We start from the raw sequence: 24641 nt of genomic DNA, 5'->3' as shown, positions 1-24641 counted from the left end.
CGATTGGATTGAGGTCTGGACTTTGACTTGGCCATTCTAACACCTGGATACATTTATTTGTGAACCATTCCATTGTAGATTTTGCTTTATGTTTGGGATCATTGTCTTGTTGGAAGACAAATCTCCGTCCCAGTCTCAGGTCTTTTGCAGACTCCAACAGGTTTTCTACAATAATGGTCCTGTATTTGGCTCCATCCATCTTCCCATCCATTTTAACCATCTTCCTTGTCCCTGCTGAAGAAAAGCAGACCCAAACCATGATGCTGCCACCACCATGTTTGACAGTGGGGATGGTGTGTTCAGGACGATGAGCTGTGTTGCTTTTACGCCAAACATATCGTTTGGCATTGAGGCCAAAAAGTTTGATTTTGGTTTCATCTGACCAGAGCACCTTCTTCCACATGTTTGGTGTCTCCCAGGTGGCTTGTTGCAAACTTTAAACAACACTTTTTATGGATATCTTTGAGAACTGGCTTTCTTCTTGCCACTCTTCCATAAAGGCCAGATTTGTGCAGTGTACGACTGATTGTTGTCCTATGGACAGACTGTCCCACCTCAGCTGTAGATCTCTGCAGTTCATCCAGAGTTATCATGGGCCTCTTGGCTGCATCTCTGATCAGTCTTCTCCTTGTTTGAGATGAAAGTTTAGAAGGACGGCCGGGTCTTGGTAGATTTGTAGTGGTTTGATACTCCTTCCATTTCAATATGATCGCTTGCACAGTGCTCCTTGGGATGTTTAAAGTTTTGGAAATCATTTTGTATCCAAATCCGGCTTTAAACTTTTCCACAACAGTATCACGGACCTGCCTGTTGTGTTCCTTAGTCTCAGGGTTCTGTGTGAAGCACAGAGAGCATCATGAAGACCATCACAGGGCAGGAGCATTTATACGGAGACTTCATTACACACAGGTGGATTATATTTATCATCATTAGGCATTTAGGACAACATTGGATCATTCAGAGATCCACAATGAACTTCTGGAGGGAGTTTGCTGCACTAAAAGTAAAGGGGTAATATTGTACGCCCCACTTTTCAGTTTATGAATTTCCGCAAAAATGTAAAATAACCAATAAATGTTGTTCAACTTCACAACTGTGTTCAACTTGTCGTTGATTCTTCACCAAAAATTTACATTTGGTATCTTTATGTTTGAAGCATGATATGTGGGAAAAGGTTGAAAAGTTCCAGGGGGCCGAATACTTTGGGCAAGGCGCTATATATTCCATGCTTGGCATCGGAGGTGTATATACTACATGTTGACTGTGAGTTCCCCGATAACCGGCCTAGTAGTGGAGACAGCCTGAGACCTTCTCTTCCATGTAATTGTCCAGACAATAGGGGGCAACAGAGCTGTTTGCTCCAAAGATAACAGCGGGTGGATCTGTGTGACCTCCCAGGCTGCCATCTTTCACAAATTGGTGACAGCGGTGGGATTCTGGATGGTCAACCCAGTGTCGTACTTCGACAGCCTGCATCACTGGTGGTCTGTGGCAGGGAAAGGGTTAATGTTGCAGACCTGGTGGGTGACATGTCCCTGCAGGCTCCAGTGTTGACCTCTCTACCTCTCACGGTGACCCCTCTCCCTCTCGCATACACCTTCCAGTGACCCCATTGATCACCTAACCCCTCGTTTTCCTGCTTCTGCACTGTCCTCCATGATTGCACGAGCGCTTCATCAGCCCCTGATCATTTCTGTAAGTTGTGCACCATAAGGGGGTCTGTGCTCAGAAGGATGGGGGGCTCGCTGGGTGCAGCTGTTGCGTCTCCCTGTGTCGCCCCCTTCTGTTCTTGGTCTGTATGGCAGTCGCCTTCTTCTTTCCTCAGTGCACAGAACATTAGGAGCAATGTGATCTGTGAGACCGCCCGAGCCTCATCAGCGGAGAGCCCGGCAAGACAACATCAGTGGAGCGCCCCCACCAGGGCCCAACAGATGCCGCCTGGCCTGGCCAGGACACAACACTGCTGTCCGTCAGCACACTGGCTCAGCTGGAGGAGGCCTGCAGGAGGCTGGCGGAGGCGTCAAGACCAAAAGCCAGGTGAGGACCCCCTATAGAGGCCATCAAACAGGAGATGTTGCACTGCCACCCCCGGCCCTGGAACAGATCAGATGATCTGGTCAGTTGATGTGACGCCTCAATCCTCGAGACTGTCAGGACCCAAACAGGATAATGTGCCCACCATATGCCTTCGTCATGTGCCTGTCATATGTCTGCCATGTGCCCTCTTTTTGTCCGCTATGTGCCCTCGTCTTGTGTATATAGTGCGTGTGTGTATATACAGTGTGTGTATGTATATATAGCGGTGTGTATACTGTATGTGTGTGTGTGTATATATATTGCGGTTGTATACTATATGTGTGTATGTGTATATACAGTGTGGTTGTATACTATATGTGTGTATGTGTATATACAGTGCGTGTATATAGTGTGATGCAGTAATTGATGCACAAGGAGCCCGACCAAGTACTGAGTGCATTTACTGAACATACATTTCAGTATGACAACATTTTGGATTTTACAATCATTTTTCTAGCTGGTGTTATAAAGTATTCTAATTTACTGAGATAACGACTTTTGGGTTTTCATTGGCTGTAAGCCATAATCATCAACATTAACAGAAATAAACGTGAAATAGATCCCTCTGTGTGTAATGACTCTATAGAATATATGAGCTTCACTATTAGTATTTAAGAAATGAAATAAATTCACTTTTTGATATTCTAATTTTTTTGAGAAGCACTTGTGTGTGTATATGTGTACAGTATATGTGTGTATAGTGTATGTGGAGACACGGGGTCGGTGGGCATCCCCGTTCGCCAGCTGGAACCACATGGACCGGAGATCATACCACTGAACGCCTGCTCTAGATCCCTGTGGGCAGAACACTAAGACAACACAGGGTGAGGGTAACACAGTGTGGCAATGCTTTATTGAACCACAACACAATAGCAAACAGAATAGTCCCAGCACAATACCCAAGATGGTGCATATAAGGGTATGTCTCCACGGTACGGATGGGCGGCGGTATCGCCGCAGCGGCGAAGCCGCTCGGCGCTAAGCCCCGCCCCCTTAATGGGACGCGATCATGCCGGATGTGTTAACTCTTCACATCCGGGATGATTGCTCTCTCCCATAGGGCCCTGTGATATGCCTTGCGGGGACGCTGCGTCCCCGCAAGGTGTACGGGCATGCTGCGATCTGAAAAGACGCGCAGCATGTCCGTAGTCGCAGGGCCGCCGCGTGCGGGTTTCCACGCATAGTGGAGACAGGATTCCATCAAATCCCCTCCACTATGCAGGAACATCTGGACGTTGCTTGTTTGACGCTGCAGCGCTGCGCAGCGTCAAACAAGCAGCGTTTCCTGAACGTGGAAACATACCCTTAGAGTCTCACCCTTCCGCTGACTCGCCGGGATAATGGCAGCTGTGACTTCAGATCTTCCAGGGTCACTACCCCACCTATGGCACGCACACAGAGAGGAGGTAACAACAAGCGAAGGAAGATGACAGTCCATTGAGTCCATACAAGGTACACAGCCAGTTGATCAAATGATCACAACCTGGCATCTCTAAACATGTCCATAGAGCCAGGTGACCGGCAGGTCCCAATCTTGGCTTTTTCCAAACGTATCCATGGTCCAGCGATGGTCAAATGTGGCGGCTATGTATTTCTTCAGTTGGAGTGATGATGCCATGACTTCTGTAATGTAGACTCCCTGGACACAGGCAGATCCTCCTTTTTATAGGTCACAAATGTCATTCAGTCATTCCTCAACAGTCTTGGGGGAAGGTGGAAGGAGGCCATCCTTTACTGCTGGAGTGTGCAAACATGCATAGATTGTCCTTCATATTGCAGAACACCAATGGGTCATCAACATATTAACAAACATTCAGACATTGTGTCTTTATTTCCCAAAGGCAGTAGAACAATACAAGGACAGACACAATAGGTAATCGGCAGCCAGTGAATTCATGTGAGAAGGACTGTTTGTCTTTGTAATAAACTCCAGCTCATGTCCCTGGCCTACTGACATAATATGTCTGGGTAATTCAGATTAAATGTGATGTCGTCACAGTGTGTGTGTGTGATGTATGTATGTATGTACAGTGTATATATGTATACAGTGTGTATGTATGTATACTGTGTGTGTGATGTATGTATGTACAGTGTATATATGTGTACAGTATATGTGATCTGTATATACAGTGTGTACAGTACAGAGCAAAAGTTTGGACACACCTTCTCATTTAAAGATTTTTCTGTATTTTCATGACTATGAAAATTGTACATTCACGGTGAAGGCATCAAAACTATGAATTAACACATGTGGAATTATATACTTAACAAAAAAGTGTGAAACAACAGAAATGATGTCTTATATTCTAGGTTCTTCAAAGTAGCCACCCTTTGCTTTGATGACTGCTTTGCACACTCTTGGCATTCTCTTGATGAGCTTTAAGAGGTAGTCACCAGGAATGGTCTTCCAACAATCTTGAAGGAGTTCCCAGAGATGCTTAGCACTTGTTGGCCCTTTTGCCTTCACTCTGCGGTCCAGCTCACCCCAAACCATCTCGATTGGGTTCAGGTCTGGTGACTGGGGAGGCCAGGTCATCTGGCGTAGCACCCCATCACTCTCCTTCTTGGTCAGCCTGGAGGTGTGTTTGGGGTCATTGTCCTGTTTAAAAATAAATGATGGTTCAACTAAACGCAAACCGGATGGGATAGCATGCCGCTGCAGGATGCTGTGGTAGCCATGCTGGTTCAGTATGCCTTCAATTCTGAATAAATCCCCAACAGTGTCACCAGCAAAGCACCCCCACACATCACACCTCCTCCTCCATGCTTCACGGTGGGAACCAGGCATGTAAAGTCCATCCGTTCACCTTTTCTGCGTCACACAAAGACACGGTGGGTGGAACCAAAGATCTCAAATTTGGACTCATCTGACCAAAGCACAGATTTCCACTGGTCTAATGTCCATTCCTTGTGTTCTTTACCCCAAACAAGGCTCTTCTGCTTGTTGCCTGTCCTTAGCAGTGGTTTCCTAGCAGCTATTTTACCATGAAGGCCTGCTGCACAAAGTCTCCTCTTAAGGCCGGGGTCACACTAGACCGTAATACGGCCAAGTGCAATGCGATAAAAAATCACATAGCGCTCGTCCCAATGTTAATCAATGGTGCAGCTCCCATCATCCGATATTTTCTCCACCGTATTCAGGATCCGAATGAAATCGCAGCATGCTGCGATTGTCAGCGTATCTCGGCCGAGACTCGCCAATGCAAGTCTATGGAAAAATGGAAAAAATCGTATTACACACGGACCATGCGTGTGCATTGCGAGAAATACGCAGCGGTGTTAGAGAAAAGCCGGTAATTCAATTGCCGGCTTTTCATTTCTCCTGCCTAAACCCGACAGGATATGAGACATGATTACATACAGTAAACCATCTCATATCCCTTTTTTTTTGCATATTCCACACTAGTAATGTTAGTAGTGTGTATGTGCAAAATTTCGGCGCTGTAGCTATTAAATTTAAGGGTTAAATCGCTGAAAAAATTGGCGTGGGCTCCCGCGCAATTTTCTCCGCCAGAGTGGTAAAGCCAGTGACTGAGGGCAGATATTAATAGCCAGGAGAGGGTCCACGGTTATTGGCCCCCCCGTGGCTACAAACATCTGCCCCCAGCCACCCCAGAAAAGGCACATCTGGAAGATGCGCCTATTCTGGCACTTGGCCACTCTCTTCCCACTCCCGTGTAGCGATGGGATATGGGGTAATGAAGGGTTAATGCCACCTTGCTATTGTAAGGTGACATTAAGCCAGATTAATAATGGAGAGGCGTCAATTATGTCACCTATCCATTATTAATCCAATTGTCTGAAAGGATTAAAAACACACACATGATTAAAAAGGATTTTAATGAAATAAACACACAGGTTGTTTTAGTATTTTATTGCTCTCTCAATCCACCTGAAGACCCTCGCTTGGCAAAATAATAAACCCACAATATACATACCCTCTCTGATGAACTGTCACGTCCCACGAGGTAATCCATCTGAAGGGGTTAAAATATTTTACAGGCAGGAGCCCTGCTAATGCAGCTGTGCTAGTGCTTGTAAGCCCCGGGGAATGAAGGTAATGTAGGTCAATGACCTATAGTTGCCTTCAGTCGCAGTGATGCGCCCCCTGGTGGATGTCCTCATGAACTGCAGCCTGGGAACTTTTTCCCACGCTCGAGGTCATATGAGGACATCCACCAGGGGGCGCATCACCGCGACTGAAGGTAACTATAGGTAATTGACCTACATTACCTTCATTCCCCGGGGCTTACAAGCACTAGCACAGCTGCATTAGCAGGGCTCCTGCCTGTAAAATATTTTAACCCCTTCAGATGGATTACCTCGTGGGACGTGACAGTTCATCAGAGAGGGTATGTATATTGTGGGTTTATTATTTTGCCAAGCGAGGGTCTTCAGGTGGATTGAGAGAGCAATAAAATACTAAAACAACCTGTGTGTTTATTTCATTAAAATAATTTTTAATAATGTGTGTGTGTTTTTTAATCCTTTCATACAATTGGATTAATAATGGATAGGTGACATAATTGACGCCTCTCCATTATTAATCTGGCTTAATGTCACCTTACAATAGCAAGGTGGCATTAACCCTTCATTACCCCATATCCTACCGCTACACGGGAGTGGGAAGAGAGTGGCCAAGTGCCAGAATAGACGCATCTTCCAGATGTGCCTTTTCTGGAGTGGCTGGGGGCAGATGTTTTTAGCCACGGGGGGCCAATAACCATGGACCCTCTCCTGGCTATTAATATCTGCCGTCAGGCACTGGCTTTACCGCTCTGGCGGAGAAAATTGCGCGGGAGCCCACGCCAACTTTTTCCGCGATTTAACCCTTTATTTTTGCAGCTACAGCGCCCACATTTTGCACATACACTCTACTAACATTAGTAGTGTGGAATATGCAAAAAAAAAGGGGGATATGAGATGGTTTACTGTATGTAATCATGTCTCATATCATGTCGGGTTTGGGAAGGAAAAATGAGAAGCCGGCAATTAAATTACCGGCTTTTCACATATATCGCGCTGAATTAAATATAAATACAGAATATATATATATATGTGTCTCAATGATATATATATATATATATATATATATATATATATATATATATATATATATCTAATATATAAAGCTGAATGTGTGTGTGTGTGTATGTATGTATGTATGTATGTATGTCCGGGATTGGCATCTGAACCGTAGCAGCTACAGCCACAAAATTTTGCACAGTCACACGTCTGGACCCCGAGAGCGTCATAGGCTATGTTGTGAGGTGAAATTTTAACCCCGCGCTTTCCAATTCACCAAACAATTTTGCCCCTATCTACATAATGGGGAAAAAGTGAAAGGAAAAGTGTTGGAGGCGTCGCAGCTACAGGCACAAAATTTTGCACAGTCACACGTCTGGACCCTGAGAGCGTCAAAGCTATATTGTGAGGTGAAATTTTAACCCCGCGCTTTCCAAGTCACCAAACAATTTTGCCCCTATCTACATAATGGGGAAAAAATGAAAGGAAAAGTGTTGGAGGCAAATTAACAGCTGCCAGATGTGAACAAGGGGGACTTAAAGAATGACAGCGATGGCACCAAAGAGTATATACTGTACAGTTGCTAAGGTGGGGCCCCAACATGGGATAATCACACCACCACGGGGATATGAACACACACACAAAATGCGCCACACACTACCACGTGCTCGAACACATATACCACCCTCAGTGCACATTTCACCACACATACACCAACCTCGCCACATAAAAGTAGAAACACAAAAGTCGCCGCTCAAAACTCGCCACGCGCAAAACTCTCCACATGCAAAACTCGCCACACGTGCAAAACTCGCCACACGCAAAACTTGCACACGCAGAAAAATTGCCACACGCAGAAAAATTGCCACATGCACAAAAGTTGCAACACATGCAAAAGTTGCCTCACACAAAACTTGCACATACTCAAAAGGCACCACACATAAAACTCGCCACGCGCAAAACTCGCCATGCGCAAAACTTGCTGCACACAACTTGCTACACTAACCTGTCACATGCAACTCGACACACAAAAAGTTGCTACACGCATGTCGCCACACAAAACTCATCTCACAAAAGTCCCTACATGCATGTCGCCACACGCAACTCAACACACACAACTTGACACACAAAACTCGCCCTAAAACACACACAAGTCTGGTATCCTTCAAAAATAAAAATCTGATTAATAAGCAGACAAACTACAAGAGCAACAAATGTACCATATAGGAATCCGGCAGCTGTCAGTCACATGACCAGTCTATTATGTGTATGTGTGAGCTAATATATACTGCCAGGGGGTGGGCTTACTGTTGGCTGGGGATTTATCAGGCTGCCATTTTAGCTTACAAATACTGAGGTAAAAATACTGACCAAATAACGTGTGAACGAGGGCTAATACAGGAGGAGATGGCATACAGCTATATACTATATACAGGAGATGACACACAGGTATATACTATTTACAGGGGAGATGACACACAGGTATATACTATATACAGGAGGAGATGACACACAGATATATACTATATACAGGAGAGATGACACACAGGTATATACTATATAGAGGAGGAGATGACATACAGGTACATACTACATACAGGAGGAGATGACATACAGGTATATACTATATACAGGAGGAGATGACACACAGGTATATACTATATACAGGAGCAGATTACCTACAGGTATATAGTATATACAGGAGGAGATGACACAGGTATATGCTATGTATAGGAGGAGATGACATACAGGTATATACTATATACAGGAGATGACACACAGATATATACTATATATAGGTGAGATGACACACAGGTATATACTATATACAGGAGATTACATACAGGTATATCTAATATATAAAGCTGAATGTGTGTATGTATGTATGTGTGTATGTCCGGGATTGGCATCTGTACCGTCGCAGCTACAGCCACAAAATTTTGCACAGTCACACGTCTGGACCCCGAGAGCGTCATAGGCTATGTTGTGAGGTGAAATTTTAACCCCGCGCGTTCCAATTCACCAAACAATTTTGCTCCTATCTACATAATGGGGAAAAAGTGAAGGGAAAAGTGTTGGAGGAAAATTGACAGCTGCCAGATGTGAACAATGAGGACTTAAAGAATGAGAGCGATGGCGACAAAGAGTATATACCGTACAGTTGCTAAGGTGGGGCCCCGACATGGGATACTCACCACACACGGGGATATGAACACAAACACAAAATGCGCCACACACTACCACGTGCTTGAACACATATACCACCCTCAGCACACATTTCACCACACACACACACCAACCTCGCCACATAAAAGTCGAAACACAAAAGTCACCACTCAAAACTCGCTACATGCAAAACTCGCCATATGCAAAACTAGGCTCACGCAAAACTCGCCACACGTGCAAAACTCACCTCATGGAAAACTCACCTCATGCAAAACTTGCACACACAGAAAAATTGCCACATGTACAAAAGTTGCACCACATGCAAAAGTTGCCTCACACAAAACTTGCACATACTCAAAATGCACCACACATAAAACTCGCCACGCGCAAAACTCGCCATGCACAAATCTTGCTGCACACAACTTGCTACACTAACCTGTCACATGCAACTCAACACACAAAATGTTGCTACACGCATGTCGCCACACAAAACTCATCTCACAAAAGTCGCTACATGCATGTCGCCACACGCAACTCAACACACACAACTTGACACATAAAACTCGCCCTAAAACACACACAAGTCTGGTATTGTCCTTCAAAAATAAAAATCTGATTAATAAGCAAACTACAAGAGCAACAAATGTACCATATAGGAAATACGGCAGCTGTCAGTCACATGACCTGTCTATTATGTGTATGTGTGAGCTAATATATACTGCCAGGGGGGAGGGCTTCCTGTTGGCTGGGGATTTATCAGGCTGCCAATAGCAACCAATCACAGCTCAGCTTCTATTTTGCTACAGTTAATTAACCTGAGCTCTGATTGGTTAATATAGGCAACAAAGACATTCTCAGTATAACAAAGCTAATATATGTTGTGAAATGCTTCTATTTGCTTAGTTTTTGCCTTTTAATAATTACATTTCTATCTATTTGTTTTGTGGTTTTTGTGTGCAGAATAAATTTTTGTTAACACATTCTATTTTGCTAACAGCAGTCATTAACCCGGGCGAAGCCGGGTAGTACAGCTAGTATATATATATATATATGTTTTAACGAACATTTGAGCACATAAATCCATTAGATGTCGGTTTTGCAAGCCTGCGAGAAAATCTTGGCATATGGATGCCATACGGATGTCACACGGATGTCAAAAGGATCATTTGATGCGAGGAAATCGCATCCTCGCACTGCACACGGATCACTGTTTTGGAAACATTTGTGCGATTCTCGTCTGTGAAAAACTGACTGTTTTTTTATACGTTGTGTGTGTCCCCGGCCTAACAGTTATTGTAGAGATGTGTCTGCTGCTAGAACTCTGTGTGGCATTGACCTGGTCTCTAATCTGAGCTGCTGTTAATCTGCGATTTCTGAGGCTGGTTACTCGGAAAAACTTATCCTCAGAAGCAGAGGTGACTCTTGGTCTTCCTTGATGGTTTTTGCAACTGCACTTGGGGACACTTTCAAAGTTTTCCCAATTTTTCGGACTGACTGACCTTCATTTCTTAAAGTAATGATGGCCACTCGTTTTTCTTTACTTAGCTGCTTTTTTCTTGCCATAATACAAATTCTAACAGTCTATTCAGTAGGACTATCAGCTGTGTATCCACCAGACTTCTGCACAACACAACTGATGGTCCCAACCCCATTTATAAGGCAAGAAATCCCACTTATTAAACCTGACAGGGCACACCTGTGAAGTGAAGACCATTCCCGGTGACTACCTCTTGAAGCTCATCAAGAGAATGCCAAGAATGTGCAAAGCAGTCATCAAAGCAAAAGGTGGCTACTTTGAAGAACCTCGAATATAAGACATAACAAAAAAGTGTGAAACAACTGAAATTAAGTATATAATTCCACATGTGTTAATTCATAGTTTTGATGCCTTCAGGGTGAATGTACAATTTTCATAGTCATGAAAATACAGAAAAATCTTTAAATGAGAAGGTGTGTCCAAACGTTTGGTCTGTACTGTATGTGTGCAGTATGTGTGTGATCTGTATATATAGTGTATATAAACTTTGAGTGTCTGAACTGGACATTTTGAGGGTCTGGTGAGCTCCTGAGCGCCCCAACCACCACCCCCACCGTCACTGCTGGTCATTTTTCCATTTGTATACAGTCCTATTACTCTCTGTTATCAGCCGCCTTTTTCTGAACATATTATAGCAAGTCTCTTCTATTCTTGTTAAAGACAAAAAGAACCACAAATCCTGCAGAGCGCCCCCTGTCCTCCGTCCTCTGAGCTCACGGTCACCTACTTCTTCTGCGGGGAGGCGATCCCGTACCGGCGCATGCTGCGGGCGCACAGCCTGACCCTCGGCCACTTCAAGGACCAGCTCCGCAAGAAAGGCAATTACAGGTACGAGGTCAGAAGTATTCCCGTAAGGACGGACCGCCTGCGTGAGCCAACCATCACATGAATGTCACCTGCCATCATCGGTCCTCCATAACCCTCCATGTTCATCATGGAAGGAGGGCATTGGGCTTACAAGCCCGCACTGCTCCAGATCATACAGAAGTGAGGGCCATGTGTCCTCCGTGTAGGAAGCAGGGTGGGGCGGTGAGCCATCATGGCTGAATGAGCAGACGTGACCAATCCATCACTGATCCCATCTATAGTGAGCAGACGAGACCAATCCATCACTGATCCCGTCTATAGTGAGCAGACGAGACCAATCCATCACTGATCCCGTCTATAGTGAGCAGACATGACCAATTCATCACTGATCAGACATGACCAATCCATCACTGATCCCATCTATGCTGAGCAGTCGTGACCAATCCATCACTGAAAAGTCTATAGTAAGCAGACATGACCAATCCATCACTGATCCCATCTATAGTCAGCAGACATGACCAATCCATCACTGAACGTCTATAGTGAGCAAACATGAGCAATCCATCACTGATCCCGTCTATAGTGAGCAGACATGACCAATCCATCACTGAAAAGTCTACAGTGAGCAGACATGACCAATCCATCACTGATCCTGTCTATAGTGAGCAGACATGACCAATCCATCAATGATCACATCTATAGTTAGCAGACATGACCAATCCATCACTGATCAGACATGACCAATCCATCACTGATCCCGTCTATAGTGAGCAGACGAGACCAATCCATCACTGAAACGTCTATACTGAGCAGACATGACCAATCCATCAAAGATCCCGTCTGTAGTGAGCAGACATGACCAATTCATCACTGAGGACCATCTATAGTGAACAGACAAGACCAATCCATCACTGATCCTGTCTATAGTGAGCAGACATGACCAATCCATCAATGATCACATCTATAGTTAGCAGATATGACCAATCCATCACTGTTGTGAATTCCGCTCTTGGGCTCCCTCCGGTGGTTGTAAGTGGCACTTTTGTGAGTTCTGCTCTTGGGCTCCCTCCGGTGGATTTAAGTGGAACTGCTGCTCCTTGGATTTAGCAGTCAGCAGCTGCTTCCACTGATCGTCTATTCTGGCTTGGCTATTTATCCTGGCTCTATCCTTCAGCCTGTGCCAGTTGTCAATGGTTCCTGCTTGGATTCACATCTCTCTTGGATTTCCCTGATATTCGTACCAGTTCAGCAAAGATAAGTCCTTGCTTTGTTCTTTTGCTTTCCACTTGTTGTGGACTTAATCGTTCAGCACATTCTATGTTTTTTTTCTAGTCCAGCTTGTCAGTATGGATTTATTCAGTTAAGCTGGAAGCTCTGGGAAGCAGATTTACCCTCCGCACCTTTAGTCAGGTGTGGAGATTTTTGTAAACTCTGTGGTGGATTTTTCTAGTTTTTAATACTGACCGCACAGCATTCTGTCCTGTTCTATCTATCTAGCTAGATTGGCCTCCTTTGCTTCATCCTGGTTTCATTCTGTGTATGTCATTTCCCTCTCCACTCACAGTCAATATTTGTGGGGGGCTGTCTGAATTTTCTCTGAGGCAAGATAGCTTTCCTGTTTCTATCTTTAGGGGTAGTTAGTCCTCCGGCTGTGATGAGGTGTCTAGGGAGTGACAGGAACATCCCACGGCTACTTCCAGTGTTGTGTTAAGCTCAGGAACTGCGGTCAGTACAGGTACCACCTCCTCCAGAGCACGTCCCATGTTGCTCCTAAACCACCAGTTCATAACTGTACAACTGGCCAAAAATGAATTAAATGCATCTCAAAAGAAGGAAAAAAGAAAAATTCTGAACCATTTTTTTTTCTGTAGTCTGTTTTGTCTTTTTTTTTCCTCTTAATCTCTGGGTGGTTCAGGATTTTGGCGCTGGCATGGATGTTCAGGGTTTGTTTTCTCGTGTGGATCAACTTGCTGCAAGAGTACAGAGTATCCAAAATTATGTTGTCCAGACTCCGGCTTTAGAGCCTAAAATTCCTACTCCTGATTTGTTTTTTGGGGACAGATCCAAGTTTTTGAACTTTAAAAATAACTGCAAATTGTTTTTTGCCTTGAAACCCCGTTCCTCTGGTGATTCCATTCAGCAGGTTAAAATCGTCATCTCTCTGCTGCGTGGTGACCCTCAGGACTGGGCATTCTCCCTTGAATCAGGAAATCCGGCATTGCTTAATGTAGACGCATTTTTTCAAGCGCTCGGATTATTGTATGACGAACCTAATTCTGTGGATCATGCAGAAAAAACCTTGTTGGCCCTATGTCAGGGTCAGGAAGCGGCAGAATTATACTGCCAGAAATTTAGAAAATGGACTGTGCTCACTAAATGGAATGAGGATGCTCTGGCAGCAGTTTTCACAAAGGGTCTTTCTGAAGCCCTTAAAGATGTTATGGTGGGGTTCCCCACGCCTGCTGGTTTGAGCGAATCTATGTCTCCAGCCATTCAGATTGATCGGCGCCTGCGCGAGCGCAAAGTTGTGCACCATATGGCAGTGTCCTCTGAGCAGAGTCCTGAGCCTATGCAATGTGATAGGATTCTGACTAGAGCAGAACGGCAGGGATACAGACGTCAGAATGGGCTGTGTTTTTACTGTGGTGACTCTGCTCATGCTATTTCTGATTTCCCTAAGCGTACTAAGAGGGTCGCTAGGTCTGTTACCATCAGTACTGTACAGCCTAAATTTCTCTTATCTGTGACCCTGATTTGCTCATTATCGTCCTTTTCTGTCATGGCATTTGTGGATTCAGGCGCTGCCCTGAACTTAATGGACTTGGAATTTGCCAGGCGCTGTGGTTTTTCCTTGCAGCCTTTGCAGAGCCCTATTCCTTTGAGGGGGATTGATGCTACACCATTGGCCAAGAATAAACCTCAGTATTGGACTCAGCTGACCATGTGCATGGCTCCAGCACATCAGGAAGATTGCCGTTTTCTGGTGTTGCATAATTTACATGATGTTGTTGTACTGGGTTTTCCATGGTTACAGGGACATAATCCTGTGCTGGATTGGAAATCTATGTCTGTGACTAGTTGGGGTTGTCAAGGGGTACATTGTGACGTTCCTTTGATGTCAATTTCCTCTTCCCCCTCTTCTGAAGTCCCTGAGTTTTTGTCGGATTTCCAGGATGTATTTGATGAGCCCAAGTCCAGTTCCCTTCCTCCACATAGGGACTGTGATTGTGCTATTAACTTGATTCCTGGCTGTAAGTCCCTAAGGGCCGACTTTTCAATCTGTCTGTGCCAGAGCATGCCGCCATGCGGAGTTATGTTAAGGAGTCTTTGGAGAAGGGGCATATTCGTCCGTCTTCCTCACCATTGGGAGCGGGATTCTTTTTTGTAGCCAAGAAGGATGGCTCCTTGAGACCCTGTATTGATTATCGCCTTCTTAATAAGATCACGGTCAAATTCCAATACCCTTTACCTTTGCTTTCTGATTTGTTTGCTCGGATTAAGGGGGCTAGTTGGTTTACTAAGATTGACCTTCGAGGGGCATATAATCTTGTTCGTATTAAACAGGGTGACGAATGGAAAACTGCATTTAATACGCCCGAAGGCCATTTTGAATACCTTGTGATGCCTTTCGGGCTTTCTAATGCTCCTTCTGTATTTCAGTCCTTCATGCATGATATTTTCCGCAATTATCTTGATAAATTCATGATTGTATATTTGGATGATATTTTGATTTTTTCCAATGATTGGGAGTCTCATGTGAAGCAGGTCAGGATGGTATTCCAGATCCTTCGTGATAATGCTTTATTTGTGAAGGGGTCTAAGTGCCTCTTTGGAGTACAGAAGGTCTCTTTTTTGGGTTTTATTTTTTCTCCCTCGTCTATAGAAATGGATCCGGTTAAGGTTCAGGCCATTCATGACTGGATTCAACCCACATCTGTGAAGAGCCTTCAGAAATTTTTGGGCTTTGCTAATTTTTATCGCCGTTTCATTGCCAACTTTTCCAGTGTGGTTAAGCCCCTGACCGATTTGACGAAGAAAGGCGCTGATGTGACGAATTGGTCCTCTGCGGCTGTTGAGGCCTTTCAGGAGCTTAAACGCCGATTTACTTCTGCCCCTGTGTTGCATCAGCCGGATGGTTCTCTTCCTTTTCAGGTTGAGGTTGACGCTTCTGAGATTGGGGCAGGGGCCGTTTTGTCTCAGAGGAATTCTGATGGTTCTTTGATGAAACCGTGTGCTTTTATTTCCAGAAAGTTTTCGCCTGCGGAACGCAATTATGATGTCGGCAATCGGGAGTTGTTGGCTATGAAGTGGGCATTTGAGGAGTGGCGACATTGGCTTGAGGGAGCCAAGCACCGTATTGCGGTCTTGACCGATCATAAGAATCTGATTTACCTCGAGTCGGCCAAGCGGCTGAACCCTAGACAGGCTCGATGGTCCCTGTTTTTCTCCCGTTTTGATTTTGTGGTCTCGTATCTTCCGGGATCTAAGAATGTTAAGGCTGATGCCCTCTCTAGGAGTTTTTTGCCTGATTCTCCTGGAGTTCTTGAGCCGCTTGGCATTCTTAGGGAAGGGGTGATTCTGTCTGCCATCTCCCCTGATTTGTGGCGGGTGCTTCAGGAATTTCAGGCTGATAAACCTGACCGCTGTCCTGTGGGGAAGCTGTTTGTTCCTGATAGATGGACTAGTAAGGTAATTTCTGAGGTCCATTGTTCTGTGTTTGCCGGTCATCCTGGGATTTTTGGTACCAGAGATTTGGTTGGTAGGTCCTTTTGGTGGCCTTCTTTGTCACGGGATGTGCGTTCTTTTGTGCAGTCCTGTGGGACTTGTGCCCGGGCCAAGCCTTGCTGTTCCCACGCTAGTGGGTTGCTTTTGCCTTTGCCGGTCCCTGAGAGGCCCTGGACGCATATTTCCATGGATTTTATTTCGGATCTTCCTGTTTCCCAGAAGATGTCTGTTATCTGGGTGGTTTGTGACCGGTTCTCTAAAATGGTCCATTTGGTACCTTTTGCCTAAATTGCCTTCCTCCTCTGATTTGGTTCCATTGTTTTTTCAGCATGTGGTTCGTTTGCATGGCATTCCGGAGAATATTGTGTCTGACAGAGGTTCCCAGTTTGTTTCTAGGTTTTGGCGGGCCTTTTGTGCTAGGATGGGCATTGATTTGTCTTTTTCTTCGGCGTTCCATCCTCAGACAAATGGCCAAACTGAGCGAACTAATCAGACCTTGGAAACTTATTTGAGATGCTTTGTGTCTGCTGACCAGGGTGATTGGGTGGCTTTCTTGCCGTTGGCCGAGTTTGCCCTTAATAATCGGGCTAGTTCGTCTACTTTGGTTTCGCCTTTCTTTTGTAATTTTGGTTTTCATCCTCGTTTTTCTTCGGGGCAGGTTGAGCCTTCTGATTGTCCTGGTGTGGATTCTGTGGTGGACAGGTTACAGCAGATTTGGATTCATGTGGTAGACAATTTGACGTTGTCTCAGGAAAAGGCTCAACGTTTTGCTAACCGCCGTCGGTGTGTTGGTCCCCGGCTTCGGGTGGGGGATTTAGTCTGGTTATCTTCTCGTCATGTTCCTATGAAGGTTTCTTCCCCTAAGTTCAAGCCTCGGTTTATTGGTCCTTATAAGATTTCTGAGATTATCAATCCGGTATCTTTTCGTTTGGCCCTTCCAGCCTCTTTTGCCATCCATAATGTTTTCCATAGATCTTTGTTGCGGAGATATGTGGTGCCCGTTGTTCCCTCTGTGGATCCTCCTGCCCCGGTGTTGGTTGATGGGGAGTTGGAATATGTGGTGGAGAAAATTTTGGATTCTCGTTTTTCGAGGTGGAGGCTTCAGTATCTTGTCAAGTGGAAGGGTTATGGCCAGGAGGACAATTCTTGGGTTGTTGCCTCCGATGTCCATGCCTTCGATTTGGTTCGTGCCTTTCACTTGGCACGTCCTGATCGGCCTGGGGGCTCTGGTGTGGGTTCGGTGACCCCTCCTCAAGGGGGGGGGGTACTGTTGTGAATTCCGCTCTTGGGCTCCCTCCGGTGGTTGTAAGTGGCACTTTTGTGAGTTCTGCTCTTGGGCTCCCTCCGGTGGATTTAAGTGGAACTGCTGCTCCTTGGATTTAGCAGTCAGCAGCTGCTTCCACTGATCGTCAATTCTAGCTCGGCTATTTATCCTGGCTCTATCCTTCAGCCTGTGCCAGTTGTCAATGGTTCCTGCTTGGATTCACATCTCTCTTGGATTTCCCTGATATTCGGACCAGTTCAGCAAAGATAAGTCCTTGCTTTGTTCTTTTGCTTTCCACTTGTTGTGGACTTAATCGTTCAGCACATTCTTGGTTTTTTCTAGTCCAGCTTGTCAGTATGGATTTATTCAGTTAAGCTGGAAGCTCTGGGAAGCAGATTTACCCTCCGCACCTTTAGTCAGGTGTGGAGATTTTTATAAACTCTGTGGTGGATTTTTCTAGTTTTTAATACTGACCGCACACCATTCTGTCCTGTTCTATCTATCTAGCTAGATTGGCCTCCTTTGCTACATCCTAGTTTCATTATGTGTATGTCATTTCCTTCTCCACTCACAGTCAATATTTGTGGGGGGCTGTCTGTCCTTTGGGAATTTTCTCTGAGGCAAGATAGCTTTCCTGTTTCTATCTTTAGGGGTAGTCAGTCCTCCGGCTGTGACAAGGTGTCTAGGGTGTGACAGGAACATCCGACGGCTACTTCTAGTGTTGTGTTAAGCTCAGGAACTGCGGTCAGTACAGGTACCACCTCCTCCAGAGCACGTCCCATGTTGCTCCTAAACCACCAGTTCATAACACATCACTGATCAGACATGACCAATGCATCACTGATCCCATCTATACTGAGCAGACGTGACCAATCCATCACTGATCCCGTCTATACTGAGCAGACATGACCAATCCATCACTGATCCCATCTATACTGAGCAGACGTGACCAATCCATCACTGAACGTCTATAGTGAGCAGACATGACCAATCCATCACGGAAAAGTCTATAGTGAGCAGACATGACCAATCCATCACTGATCCTAACTATAGTGAGCAGACATGACCAATCCATCACTGATCCCGTCTATAGTGAGCAGACATGACCAATCCATAAGGCCATGTTCACACGTTGCGGTTTTTACCGCGGAACCGCAGCGATTTTGCCACTGTGCGTCCGCTGCAGTTTCCATTGCGTTTACATTTACATGTAAACCTATGGAAACCGCAAACCGCTGTGCACATGCTGCAGAAAAAAACGCGCAGAAATGCAGCGGTTTACATTCCGCAGCATGTCACTTCTTTCTGCGGAACTGCAGCGGTTCTGCACCCATAGACCTCCATTGTGAGGGTTAAACCCGCAGTAAAACCCGCAGATGAAAAAATATCTGCGGGTTTTATGCGGTTTTTGGTGTAGAAACCGCTGCAGCAGGAAGTGCGGGGAAGCGGGAGGAAGTGTGTGGGCGGGCACAAGTGTAAGAAACACATAACACATACAATACACATACAATAAACGTAACATACATGACACACAGTACATACAACATATAACATAGAGTATATACTCACCATACAGCACACTGGTAGGCGAAGCCCCCGCCCCTAGAAAAAAATCCCCCCCCCAAAAAAGCAAATCCATACTCCCTGTCCGCAGAATCCAATAACGAGTGTCCCACACCGATCGCTTGCTCTCCGGCGATACACTACCAGGAGCGAAGCTCCTAGCAGTGTATCGCGTACTGTTCCGGAGTTCAATGGCGCCGGCTTCTCTGTTTACGGCAGTACAGCTGCGTGTGAACTTTCCCACGCTGTAGTGCCGTAAAGCGAGAGTACCGGGGTCAATGAACGCCGGTAAACTCTCGCGCATGCGCAGTTACACACCAACAGGAGCCGGAGCTCCTGTCAGTGTGTTGCTGCAGCCCTGGAGAGCAGACATATCTCCGGATGTGTCTGTTCTCCATGGCAGATCTTCGCGGGACCCTCGTTGGATTTCTGCGGACAGGGCCAGGGAGTATGAATTTGGTTTGTTTTTTTTGTTCTTTTGCAGGTCGAGGGTCTTCAGGTGGATTGAGCGTATAATAAAGGGTTTGTCAAAAAGTGGGTGTCTTTATTTCATTAAAATATTTTTTCCTAGTGTCTGTGTTTTTTTTAACCCTTTTAATAGGATTAATAATGGATAAGCGTCTTATTGACGCCTCTCCATTATTAACCGGGCTTAATGCCACCTTACAATAGCAAGGTGACATTAACCCCTTATTACCCCATATCCCACCGCTAAACGGGAGTGGGAGGAGAGGGGCTAAGTGCCGGAATTGGCGCATCTTTTTGATGCGCCTTTTCTGGGGCGGCTGCGGGCTTCTATTTGTAGCCAGGGGGGGGGGGCAAATATCCATGGCCCCTTTCCTAGGCTATGAATATAAGCCCACGGCTGTCTGCGTAGCCTTTCTGGCCTAAAAATATAGGGGGACCCCAACACTTTTTTTTGGGGCTCTCCCTATATTTGAGAGCCAGAAAGGCTACGCAGACAACTGTGGGCTTAATATTCATGGCCTGGGAACAGCAAGGGGTATTTTAACCCCTTCCCGGGCCACAAATATTGGCCCACAGCCGTCTGCCTAGCCTTTCTGGCCTAAAAATATAGGGGGACCTTACGCAATTTTTTTTTCGGGGGCCCCTATATTTTAGAGCCAGAAAGGCTACGCAGACAGCTGTGGGTTAATATTCCTAGCCTGGGAACAGCCATGGGTATTTTAACCCCTTCCCGGGCCACAAATATTGGCCCACAGCTGTCTGCCTAGCCATTCTAGCCTAAAAATATAGGGGGACCCTATGTCATTGTTTTTGGGTTCCCCATATATATTTTTTTATCCTTTTAATAGGATTAATAATGGATGGGCGTCTTATTGACGCCTCTCCATTATTAACCGGGCTTAATACCACCTTACAATAGCAAGGTGGCATTAACCCCTCATTACCATCCGGTGTGGCGTGCGGAGCTGGATCTGCGGGCTGCGATCTGGCCTACGATCAGCACTCTGCGGAGCGCTGTCACTGTTCAAAATACGTCCACTCATTTTGGTGTGTTATTCCCAAAATGGAGGCTGGAAGAAGAAAAGGGTTGGACAAGGAAATGACATCATTTCTTTTTTTTTCTTCCCCACTGCAGTTCAAGCTTTATTTGTGTCAAACACACAGACAATCTGCAGAGAAAACCGCATTAAAAACCGCATCAAAAAAATGCACAAAAAAACGCACCTGCGTTTTCTGCCAAGAGCTGCGGTTTTTAGTGCAGAAAAATCCGCAGGAAAATCTGCAACGTGTGCACAAAGCCTAACTGATCCCGTCTATAGTGAGCAGACATGACCAATCCATCACTGATCCCATCTATAGTGAGCAGACAAGACCAATCCATCAATAAAATCGTCTATAGTGAGAAGACATGACCAATCCATCACTGATCCCATCTATAGTGAGCAGACGAGACCAATCCATCACTAAAATAGTCTATAGTGAGAAGACATGACCAATCCATCACTGATCCCGTCTATAGTGAGCAGACATGACCAATCCATCACTGATCAGATGTGACCAATCCATCACTGAAACCGTCTATACTGAGCAGACATGACCAATCCATCAAAGATCCCATCTATAGTGAGCAGACGAGACCAATCCATCACTGAAACCGTCTATAGTGAGCAGACGAGACCAATCCATCACTGATCCCATCTATACTGAGCAGACGTGACCAATCCATCACTGAAAAGTCTATAGTGAGCAGACATGACCAATCCATCACTGATCCGTCTATAGTGAGCAGACATGATCAATTCATCACTGATCAGACATGACCAATCCATCACTGATCCCATCTATTCTGAGCAAACATGACCAATCCATCACTGATTCCGTCTATACTGATCAGACATGACCAATCCATCACTGATCCCGTCTATAGTGAGCAGACATGACCAATCCATCACTGATCCCATCTATAGTGAGCAGACGAGACCAATCCATCACTGATCCCATCTATACTGAGCAGACGTGACCAATCCATCACTGAAACCGTCTATAGTGAGCAGACATGACCAATCCATCACTGATCCCATCTATACTGAGCAGACATGACCAATCCATCACTGATCAGTCTATTGTAAGCAGACGAGATCTCGTCCATCACTGAAACGTCTATAGTGAGCAGACATGACCAATCCATCACTGATCCCATCTATATTGAGCAGACTAGACCAATCCATCACAAATCCCCATCTATACTGAGCAGACGTTACCAATCCATCACCGATCCCCCATCTATACTGAGCAGACACGACCAATCACAGATCCCCATCTATACTGAGCAGACACGACCAATCAATCACAGATCCCCATCTATACTGAGCAGACGTGACCAATCCATCACGATCTAATCTATAGTGAGCAGACGCATCCAATCCATCACAGATCCCCCATGTATACTGAGCAGACGTGGCCAGTCCATCACCGATCTAATCTATAGTAAACAGACATGACCAATCCATCAATATGCTGAAAAAGCTCAAAACTCAGCACATGTGACCGATCCATCACCTATCCCCTCTATACAGAGAAGACATGACCAATCCATCACTGATCCTATCTATAGTGAGCAAATGCCACCATTTCATCACCAATCCTATCTAGTGAGCAGATGCGACCAATCAATCACCGCTCATCTATAGTGAACAGACATGACCAATCCATCACCCACCCCATCTATAGTGAGCAGACATGACCAATCCATCACCAATCGCGTCTATAGTGAGCAGATGCTACCAATTCATCACCGATCCCCCCATCTATAGTGAGAAGACGCGACCCACCCATCGCCAATCCTGCCTATACTCAGGAGACCCATTTATGCTGAGCAGATGCGACCAGTTCATCACTCATCCCGTGTACAATGAGCAGACACGACCAATCCATCACCGATCGGCCATCTAGAGAAGACATGACCAAACCATCACCGATCTCATCTATAGACCGTAAACAACCAATCCATCACAGATCCTGTCTATAGTGAGCAGACACTACCAATCCATCACTGTTCCCATCCCATGTTGTCTATAGTTAACAGATTAAATCAATCCATCACCGATGCCCCATCTAGAGTGATCAGACGCGACTAATCCATCACCGATCCCATCCATTTAGAGCAGACGCGACCAGTCCATCACTAATTCCAATTTATAGAGAGCGGACATGACCAATCCATCACTGATTCTCATTTATACTGTAGAGAGCAGACACGACCAATCCATCACGGATTCCCATTTACAGTGAGCAGATGTGACCGATCCCTCACCAATCCCGTCCGTACAAGGCAGATATTCGTAATAGACTCTCGAGTCCATATGGAGCCGCGGTTCTCCGTTGTGTTCTTAGATTTCTGGACTTTCCCTTTAAGCTCGCCATCTGCTTTCTCTCCTTCAGGTATTACTTTAAGAAGGCCAGCCGGGAGATTGGCTGCGGTGCGGTATTTGAGGAGATCTGTGATGATGCTGCGTTTCTTCCACTGTATGAGGGGCGGGTCCTCGGAAAGGTGGAGCGCATCGACTGACGCGCGGTGACTGAATCCTCTGCCACCCACTTGGTGCACTCGCGTCCGTCAGTGCCAGCCCCACTAGCGTTCCTGTGCACCCATCTCAGTGGGAGGAGCCAGCTCAAGTATATATTGGAGGAATGAACATGACCCGGGGGACAGCGATGGGCACGGACACTGCCCCTGTCAGAGAGGGAGACATGTTCTGAACTAACCTGGAGCCGTGGATGGAGTGTGCATTCTGCGGCCATCTTCATGCTGCTTGTGTTACTTTGGCGCTTGCCTTGGTGTCGCTCGGTGACTTTTGCTGTTTTTTTTATTTACAGACCCCACCCACTAATTTATTATTACAGTCCCCTCCCCCACTACATGCAAATCATTGAGTTAAATATTTTAATTTATTCACATTCACACCCCCAAAGTCATGTCCGTCCGCCCCAGAAGTGTTGGCAGCTCCCCGCCATTCCTAATGATCAGGCATAGCCCCCTACTGGGCAGTGCCATATGGGCTGAGGCAGCTGCACCAGCACAATATGCAAACAAGCCCCTCCCCCAGGGTCCAGTGCCCCTCCCACTACAGAGGTATCGGGCTCAGTGCTGTCTTCCATACACCGCGCTGCTGCCTACAATGTGGCAGAACAGGAGCTGCGATGTTCTGCGCGGGGGCGGAGCCTCATGTCACATGACCCCATCTATACGGCGGCTGTATACAGCGCACATAACAGTATCCAGTGTGAAATCAGCGGATAGTGCCCTCTTTTTGTAGCCCCACCTTTGAGTCATAACCACGCCCTCACTGTGGCTCCGCCCCCTGTATATTATGTAAATAAAATAATGAACAAAAGGATTGTAATTAAAGAGACAACGCAATTATTAAAAATTTATATTTTTCAAGTCACCTGTGTATGCGTGTAAATAAGGGGCAGGGAGTAGTACCGTGTATATCCACATACTGACTACTACCCCGTATACAGTACAGGAGCAGCGGTACCGTGTATATCCACATACTGACTACTACCCCGTATACAGTACAGGATCAGCGGTACCGTGTATATCCACATACTGACTACTACCCCGTATACAGTACAGGAGCAGCGGTACCGTGTATATCCACATACTGACTACTACACCGTATACAGTACAGGAGCAGTGGTACCGTGTATATCCACATACTGACTACTACCCTGTATACAGTACAGAGCAGGTGTCCCGTATATATCCACATACTGACTACTACCCCGTATACAGTACAGGATCAGCGGTACCGTGTATATCCACATACTGACTACTACCCCGTATACAGTACAGGAGTAGTGGTACCGTGTATATCCACATACTGACTACTACCCCGTATACAGTACAGAGCAGTGGTACCGTGTATATCCACATACTGACTACTACGCCGTGTACAGTACAGAGCAGCGGTACCGTGTATATCCACATACTGACTACTACCCCGT

At 45.8% G+C, this 24641-nt stretch overlaps 1 protein-coding gene across 3 annotated transcripts in view; it reads left to right on the top strand.

The window, feature by feature from the left end:
* The window catches only part of AXIN2 (axin 2), a 30534-nt gene extending 6325 nt beyond the window's left edge, over positions 1 to 24209 (top strand). For all 3 annotated transcript variants that reach the window (XM_077254690.1, XM_077254688.1, XM_077254687.1), the window contains 3 exons: positions 1826 to 2037; positions 11465 to 11632; positions 23073 to 24209. In XM_077254690.1, the coding sequence (XP_077110805.1) occupies positions 1826 to 2037; positions 11465 to 11586 (334 nt within the window). In that variant the 3' untranslated portion in view covers positions 11587 to 11632; positions 23073 to 24209. The remainder of the gene's footprint in view (positions 1 to 1825; positions 2038 to 11464; positions 11633 to 23072) is intronic.
* The last annotated feature ends 432 nt before the right edge of the window (positions 24210 to 24641 follow it).

The sequence above is a fragment of the Ranitomeya variabilis genome, chromosome 4 (assembly GCF_051348905.1).
Source record: "Ranitomeya variabilis isolate aRanVar5 chromosome 4, aRanVar5.hap1, whole genome shotgun sequence".
In the NCBI taxonomy this organism is placed as follows: Eukaryota; Metazoa; Chordata; class Amphibia; order Anura; family Dendrobatidae; genus Ranitomeya; species Ranitomeya variabilis.
This window is presented reverse-complemented; position numbering and strand designations above follow the sequence as displayed.